The sequence below is a fragment of the Rhinopithecus bieti genome, unplaced genomic scaffold (genome assembly GCF_001698545.2).
Source record: "Rhinopithecus bieti isolate Rb0 unplaced genomic scaffold, ASM169854v2 scaffold_4830, whole genome shotgun sequence".
NCBI classification, from domain to species: domain Eukaryota; kingdom Metazoa; phylum Chordata; class Mammalia; order Primates; family Cercopithecidae; genus Rhinopithecus; species Rhinopithecus bieti.
This window is the reverse complement of record NW_016804529.1, coordinates 71,244-79,755: the sequence shown is the minus strand read 5'-3', so window position 1 is coordinate 79,755 and position 8,512 is coordinate 71,244. Positions and strand designations below refer to the sequence as shown.

General features: G+C 41.4%; 1 protein-coding gene across 1 annotated transcript in view; it reads right to left on the bottom strand.

Annotated features, from left to right (window-relative positions):
• The window catches only part of LOC108527576 (T-cell surface glycoprotein CD1a-like), a 3,222-nt gene extending 3,122 nt beyond the window's left edge, over positions 1 to 100 (bottom strand). Inside the window, exon 1 of the mRNA XM_017868909.1 lies at positions 43 to 100. Within this exon, the coding sequence (XP_017724398.1) occupies positions 43 to 100 (58 nt within the window). The remainder of the gene's footprint in view (positions 1 to 42) is intronic.
• Positions 101 to 8,512: the final 8,412 nt, after the last annotated feature.

Genomic DNA, 8,512 nt, shown 5'->3' with positions numbered 1-8,512 from the left:
AGACCCTCATCCACCCAACTGGGCAGTTGTCAGAGTTCTTACCGTCTGCGTTGCCACCACCTGGGAGAACAGCTAGCAATGGAAGTAGCAAAAACAGCATGTCATTTGCAGATGTTATTTCCTTCTCTCAGAAAAAGTGGTCTTCAATTTCTGTTCCAAACAAACCTACCCCCACGATATCTCTATTCTGACTTCTTTCTGCAACCAACAGACAAACCTCCCCTGACTGCAACAAAGAAAATTCACTCCAAAAACCCTGAGACGCCTATTTAGTCTCTCATTTCCCTCTGGTTCTGACTCTCCTCTCTAGTTTCCAACTTCTCTCCTTGTCACCAACTTCCAACTTACTCACCTTCCCCTAATTCAACTGCTCTGGAGCAAGTCTGACGTGGTATTGAAAAGCCACTTAACCACTAAGGACATTTTTTTTTTCCTCAATCATACAAAAAAAGCATAAAACTAAATGGCTCCCAGAGTGCCGCCAATGTTCCTATGTCCCTGCTGTATTTGATCACTCTGTCCTTTTCAATATTTTCCCATGTATTTTCTTCCCGTCTCTTCACCCCCTTACCACATTCCATTTCTGCTTTAACAGTGATTTCTTTGCTTTGTCAGAGTCTCCTATGACTGCCCTGTGTGACAGTATAAACTAACACCTTTTCTCCATTATTCTTAGAGAAGAGCCAGTAACCACCACAAAAAAAGAAATAAAAACAAGACCACTAAAATGTATAAAGAAAATTTCCTCTGTTTGATTTTCGTTGATCCACATTCACTCACCCAACAGAATCTCTTAGCACCTGCCTGGAGTCAAGCATCTTGGTACTTAAGAATATGCCGTGGTTGACAACACAATCACTTTATTGAAGGAGTTTTTACTCTACTTAGGGAGAAAAACACAAGAACTATAAATCTTGGTGTGCTGAGTTTTATTATACTGTATACACTCTCTGGACAGAAACAAGCCCTGCTTGAAATAATATTTTCTAAAATGGGGACTCCTAACTAAAGTTTGCCAGCCCAGAATTTTGACTTCAATGGTTGACTTGGATATTAGTTCCATGCTGTTATCACACTGTATCCCCACTTAACAGAGTACCTCGCAAGTGGTAGGTGCTTAGTGAATATTTGTCAAATGAATGAATGAATTCAGCCAATACATCCATTTTTTAATTATGGAGGAGATATTCAACATGAAACTTTTTAAAGATATCATAAAAGTTACTTGTAACCCTACATAGTGAGATGAGAATCTCACACACTTTTATTAAGGATAAAAGTACAAGTTACTGGCATGAGGTTTACATAAAGGATCCTGCTATAAATTTCCTATTACTTCTAAGAAACTAGTCAGAACTTGAGAGCAGTGAAGTTAATGGAATATTCCAAAGTCTGTATCCCAGGATCCCTTTTTATTAGTCCTACTTGGATGTTTCAGGGTTGTTTTGTCATAAACGAGTCTTTGCTGGACAGATTTACATTCCTCTTTTATGCTGCTTGTTACTGTTCAAGGACTTCTAAATATATGTTTGTGCTTTGTAGGTATCATCCATATAAATGTGTTTGGCCTATTTACTTTATTTTTTGGTTTTCAAAAAAAATTATCTGAAGCTAATTTAGGGGAAATTTTTTTTTTCTCGAGACAGGGTTTCACTCTGTTATTCAGGCTGGAGTGCAGTGGAATGATCATAGCTAACTGTAACATCAAACTCCTCAAGCAATCCTCCTGTGTCAGCCTCCGAAAGTGCTGGGATTATTGGTATGAGCCACCAGGCATGGCCTGCAAATAATTTTGTTTGTTTGTTTGCTTTTTGTTTTGTTTTGTTTTGTTTTGAGACAGATCCTTACTCTATCACCCAGGCTGGAGTGCAGTGGCGTGATCTCAGCTCACTGCAACGTCTGCCTCCCAGGTTCAAGCAATTGTCCTGCCTCAGCCTCCCAAGAAGCTGGGATTACAGGTGTGTGCCACCATGCCTGGCTAACTTTGATATTACTGAGATGGGGTTTCACCATGTTGGTCTTGAACTCCTGACCTCAGGTGATCCACCTGCCTCAGCCTCCCAAAGTGCTGGGATTACAGATAATATTTTAAAGTTAAGATTAGCATGCAGAAAGCTATAAAGAGCTTCAATTTCATATGTAGAATTTTTTGAAGCCGGATCATCAAAATCACAACTTGAATTTATCAAAGAACTGAAATATGAGGGCAACCAGTTAACCCAAAATATAAAGAAAGACAGACTCCTCCAAGGACAGAAGGAATGAAAACCCTTGTTTACTTGGGACAGATGCCAGACACTATACAAGCCAGTAAGAAGAAAAATTCAGCTAAAATTTTAAACAAATTTGTAAAGGCTAGCATGAGTATATAGAAGCCCTGGGAGTCATAGAAACAGGGAATTTCACATCAGTCTCTAAGCCCTTTTCCGTAAACCTCATCAGGGTCTTCTGAAAGATTAGGGTCAGAGACGTAGACCAGATAAATCCTCTCTCATGATGCGGGCCTGAGGAATGAGAACAGCTACTGCATGGGAAAGGTAGTGAGTCCCAACCAGACCTGTCTCCTCTATTGCAAGAAACAAGAAAAAAGAAAAACCTGGCCAGGTGCGATGGGTCACACCTGTAATCCCAGCACTTTGGGAGGCCAAGGCAGGCAGATCACAAGTTCAGGAGTCTGATACCAACCTGGTCAACATGGTGAAACCCCGTCTGTACTAATAATACAAAAAATTAGCCAGGTGTGGTGGTGCACACCTGTAGTCTCAGCTACTTGAATCCAGGAGGCAGAGGTTGCAGTGAGCCAAGATCACGCCACTGCACTCCAGCCTGGGCAACAGAGCAAGATTCGGTCCAAGATGGCCAAATAGGAACAGCTCCAGTCTCCAGCTCCCAGTGTGAGTGGCACAGAAGATAGGTGATTTCTGCATTTTCAAATGAGGTACCAGGTTCATCTCACTGGGTCATGTCGGACAGGTGGTGCTGGTCCGCGGATGCAGCCCTACCAGTGAGAGCTGAAGCAGGGTGAGGCATTGCCTCGCCTGGGAAGTGCAAGGGAGAAGGGAATTCCTTTTCCTAGCCAAAGGAAATTAAGACACACAACACCTGGAATATCGGGTAACTCCACCCTAATACTGAGCTTTACCAAGAGTCTTAGCAAATGGCACACCAGGAGATTATATACCACACCTGGCCCAGAGGATCCCACGCATAGGGAGCCTCCCTCATTGCTAGCACAGCAGTCTGAGTTCTAACTGCAAAGCGGCAGCGAAGATGGGGTAGGGGCACCCGCCATTGCTGAGGCTTAAGTAGGTAAACAAAGCCGCCAGGAAGCTCGAATTGGGTGGAGCCCACCACAGCTCAAGGAGGCCAGCCTGTCTCTGTAGACTCCTCCTCTCAGACAGGTCATAGCTAAACAAAAAGCAACAGAAACCTCGGGAGAGGTAAATGCCCTCATACAGCAGCTTTGAAGAGAGCAGTGGCTCTCCCAGCATGGAGGTTAAGATCCGAGAATGGACAGACTGCCTGCTCAAGTAAGTCCTTGACCCCTGAGTAGCCTATTTGGGAGACATCCCCCACTAGGTGCAGACCAACACCTCACACCTCACACAGCGGGGTACACCCCTGAGACGAAGCTTCCAGAGCAACAATCAGACAGCAACACTTGCTGTTCAGCAATATTCTATCTTCTGCAGCCTCTGCTGCTGATACCCAGGCAAACAAGGTCTGGAGTGGACCTCAAGCAAACTCCAACAGACCTACAGCTGAGGGTCGTGACTGTTAGAAGGAAAACTAACAAACAGAAAGGACACCCACAACAAAACCCCATCAGTACATCACCATCAACAAAGACCAAAGGCAGATAAAACCACAAAGATGGGGAAAAAGCAGTGCGGAAAAGCTGGTAATTAAAAAAATCAGAGCGCATCTCCCCCTTCAAAGGAACGCAGCTGATTACCAGCAACAGAACAAAGCTGGACGGAAAATGACTCTGACGAGTCGAGAGAAGAAGGCTTCAGTCGATCAAACTTCTCAGAGCTAAAGAAGGAACTATGTAACCAGTGCAAAGAAACTAAAAACCTTGAAAAAAGACTTGAGGAATGGCTAACTAGAATAACCAAAGTAGAGAAGTCCTTAAAAGAACTGATAGAGATGAAAACCATAACACGAGAACTACATGACAAATGCACAAGCTTCAGTAACTGACTAGATCATCTGGAAGAAAGAGTATCAGCGATTGAAGATCAAATGAATGAAATGAAGTGAGAAGAGAAGTGTAGAGAAAAAGGAGTAAGGAGAAATGAACAAAGCCTCCAAGAAATATGGGATTATGCGNTGGAGAGGATGTGGAGAAATAGGAACACTTTTACACTGTTGGTGGGATTGTAAACTAGTTCAACCATTATGGAAAACAGTATGGCGATTCCTCAAGGATCTCGAACTAGAAGTACCATATGACCCAGCCATCCCATTACTGGGTATATACCCAAAGGATTATAAATCATGCTGCTATAAAGACACATGCAAACGTATGTTCATTGCAGCACTATTCACACTAGCAAAGACTTGGAATCAACCCAAATGTCCATCAGTGACAGACTGGATTAAGAAAATGTGGCACATATACACCATGGAAAACTATGCAGCCATAAAAATGGATGAGTTTGTGTCCTTTGTAGGGACATGGATGCAGATGGAAACCATCATTCTCAGCAAACTATCACAAGAACAGAAAACCAAGTACCGTATGTTCTCACTCATAGGTGGGAACTGAACAATAAGATCACTTGGACTCGGGAAGGGCAACATCACACACTGGGGCCTGTTGTGGGGAGGGGGGAGGGAGGAGGGATTGCATTGGGAGTTATACCTGATGTAAATGACGAGTTGATGGGTGCTGACGAGTTGATGGGTGCGGCACACCAACATGGCACAAGTATACATATGAAACAGAGCTGCATGTTATGCACATGTACCCTAGAACTTAAAGTATAATAATAAAAAATGAAATAAAATAAAGTAAAAAATCTAAAACTAAAAAAAAAACCAAGAAAGGAAACAAAAATATTGTGCACTCTAATTCCTTTCTTCTCATGTATTTTGAATTTTCATGTACCAATTTACATCTTTTGTATTGTTTATCTTTTAATAAATTATTTTAGTTATCATTTTAAGAGCTTTGCATTTTAGTCTTCATACTAAAATTATAAGTGGTCTACATACCATAATTACAACATTAGATATCCCAAATTTATCTGTATACCTACATTTACTTATTTATTTAAAGCCAGGGTATTACTCTGTCACTCAGGCTGGAGTGCGATGACTCAGTCTTGGCTCACTGCAACCTCTGTCTCCTAGGCTCAAAGAATTATCCTATTTCAGCTTCTTGAATAGCTAGGACTACAGGCACAAGCCACCATGGCTATTTTTTTTTTTTTCCGTAAGATGGGGTTTTGCCATGTTGCCTAGGCTGGTCTCAAATCCCTGGGTTTAGTCAATCCACCTGCCTCAGCTTTCTGAAGTGCTGGGATCACAGCCATGAGCTACAATGCCTGGCCTGTATACTTACTTTTATCGGTGAGTTCTATACCTTTTGATATTTTCTTGTCACACATTAGCATTTGTTTCTTTCAAGTCAAAGAACTTCCTTTGTTATTTCTTGTAAGACAGATCAGGTGGTGTTGCATTTAGTTGGCTTTTGTTTGTCTGGAAAAGTCTTTATCTCTCCTTCATTTATGAAGGATATATTTGCCAGTTACTTTATTCTTGGTTGGCAATCTTTTTCTTTCGGCATTCTGAATATATTGCCCTACACTTTTTGGCCTGCAAGGTTTCTGCTGAAAAGTCTGTTGCCAGGCATATCAACATTCCCTTACATGTTATTTGCTTCTTTTCTATTACTGTTTTTAGAATGTTCTGTTTCTGAGAGTCAAAGGGTATGTCTTGAGGTAGTTCCGTTTGTGTTCAATCTGATTGATGGCCTTTGACCTTCCTCTACAGCATTTACATCTTTTTCCAGGATTGTAAAATTTTCTATTATGATTTCTGTGAATAAGCCTTCTATCTCTTTGTCTTTTTCTGCACCCTCTTGAACTCTAATGACCTAAGTATTTGCTCTTTCAATAGCATCCCAAAGACTCCATGAACTTCACTTGTTTCTTTTTTTCTTTTATTCTTTGTTCTCCTTTGGCAATATTTCAAATAGTCTATCTTTTATTTCACTGATTTTTTTTCTTCTGCTTGATTAATTCTGCTGTTAATGCTCTGTATTGCATCTCTTATTTCATTCATTGCATCTTTTAGCTCTAGGATTTGTTAGATTTTTCATTATTTTACTCCCTGTTAAACTTCTCTGATAAACTTCTGAATTGTTTTTCTCTGTGTTTTACTGAAATTCACTAAGCCTCCTTAACAAGCTATTCTGAATTCCTTGAGAGATAATACTTCTCCATCACTTTAGGGTTTGTCACTGGCATCTTTTTATATCTGCTTGGTGAGGTCATAATTCCCTGGTTGCTCTTGATGCTTGTGGATGTACATTGATGTATTTGCTTTGAATAAAGGTATTTATTTTAGTCTTCACAGTCTGGCTTTGTGTGTGCCTGTTTTTCTTCACTGGGACTGTCCAGAATTTAAGCAAACCTAATGTCAGAGTCCATGACTGCAGCAGCCATTTCAGCAGTAGAGGGAACGCTAAGCCCAGGTTCACTGTCTCACGAGGGCTGTCAGGTTGGCATGGAGCCCTTATGTAGAAGGACATGAGGAAGACCCAAGGAGGGTACCCAAGCTGTGTGAGGAAGCTGACCAGGGACCAAAGTCCAGAAGCCTGTCTCATTGGCTCAGGTAGGTGTACATTTCCTGGTAGATCCCTGCACATTTAGGACAATTCCCTAATTGAATTAAAATGTGATAGTTCTGAGACTGTCCCTGCTCAGGATCTGCTGTGGGAGGGTGGCTGACAGACTTACCTCAGTCTTACATCATTTCCAGATGCGTGCACTTCCCAGCAGTTTGCTGCATGGGCAGAGGAATTCCGTGACTACAATGGGAGGAGCTGGAGCTAAGACTGTGCATCCTCAGGATCCATTGTGGGATGAATGCTGGCAACTCTCCCTGGTAGCTCAGGTGGGCACACAATCTCCAGTAGTCACATATATGTGCAAGAGAATTTCCCAACTGCAGTGAGAGGAGCTGGAGCTGAGACTGGGCCCCCTCAGGATCTATTTCGGGACAAAGGTTGGTGGTCCCATCAAGGAGGTTCAGAAAAATGGGTAATTTCCTGGCTATGACATAAGGGTAAGTCTTTCTCTAGGTATCCTTGTGTGAACAGTAACAAACTAAGATCACAGCTGAGTGGGTCTGGAGCCAAATTACAGGGTAAGTTTCAGATTCACTGCCAAAAATATAATGGGCAGAAGAGCTTTTCTGCCAAGGCACTAGTGTACGTGATTCCTCCTAGACACATTGGCAGATGTATTTGGTTCAAGACTCAAGACAAAATTGGGGTGTAGCCAAGCCTTTGGTTAATGGGGATGTTCCAAGTTTGAAACCTGGAGTAGCATTGGTGGATCTGCTATCCAGGTGCTGGTCTGCAAACCCAAAGCTGCCTACCTAGGGCTTAGCTTCCATTGAATTTTCACAGATTCCTTCCTGATTCCTGAGGCTTCCTCAGAGAGACTTTTGTCTGTGGATGAGTAGACAATTCTTGGAGTGGGGGGATATGAGTGGGTTACTTCCTATTCCACCATCTTTCTGACATCGTGTTCGTATTTCTATTCTGACTGTAACGTATATAGTGGGATTAGGTGAATACATAATTACGTTGATTCATTGGAAACCAAGATTTTCCGTATGGGAGAAAAGAGAAGTATAAGTGAGACTGATGAGTTAAACATGTAGTTTTGAATTTGAAGTGAAAGTATAAATATGAGCTTGTGATGATATTTATCCTTAAAAAAATTCCCAGTCTAATTTTTTTTTAGGTTTTCCCCCTTAGAAGGCCTAGACACCAGGATTAACCCAGTAATTTCCATATCACATGTTTTCCACTAACAAGGACCAGAGATACTTCCTAATTTCCAGTGTAGGGCAAGAAATTTTGGCAAGAACCTTGAGCAACTTTGCCACATCAGAAAGCAATAGAGTCTTTATGACAGAGGTGTATTGATGGAGTTCAGGAAGAACTGACTTGAAAAAAGTCTCATTGTCACAGATAGGACAATTTGAGCTTCAATAAAACAACTACTAAGAGAGATCCAAGCATTTTAAATAAGCTGAAATTCATGAGTATACAATTATGCAAAAAAATTGATTGCTTGTGGAGAATGCCATATAAAGCATTCATCCTCTTGAGAACTGGCAAATAAATAGAAAGAATAAATAATTTATTCTTTGATTACCTCAAGGTAATAAGGTAGTTACTGAGGGTAGTGTCTCTTTAGGAATACTCTAACTAATAAGTGAAGAATGTTTAACATATTTTTCTTTCACCCCTAGGCCATTCGTTCACAAG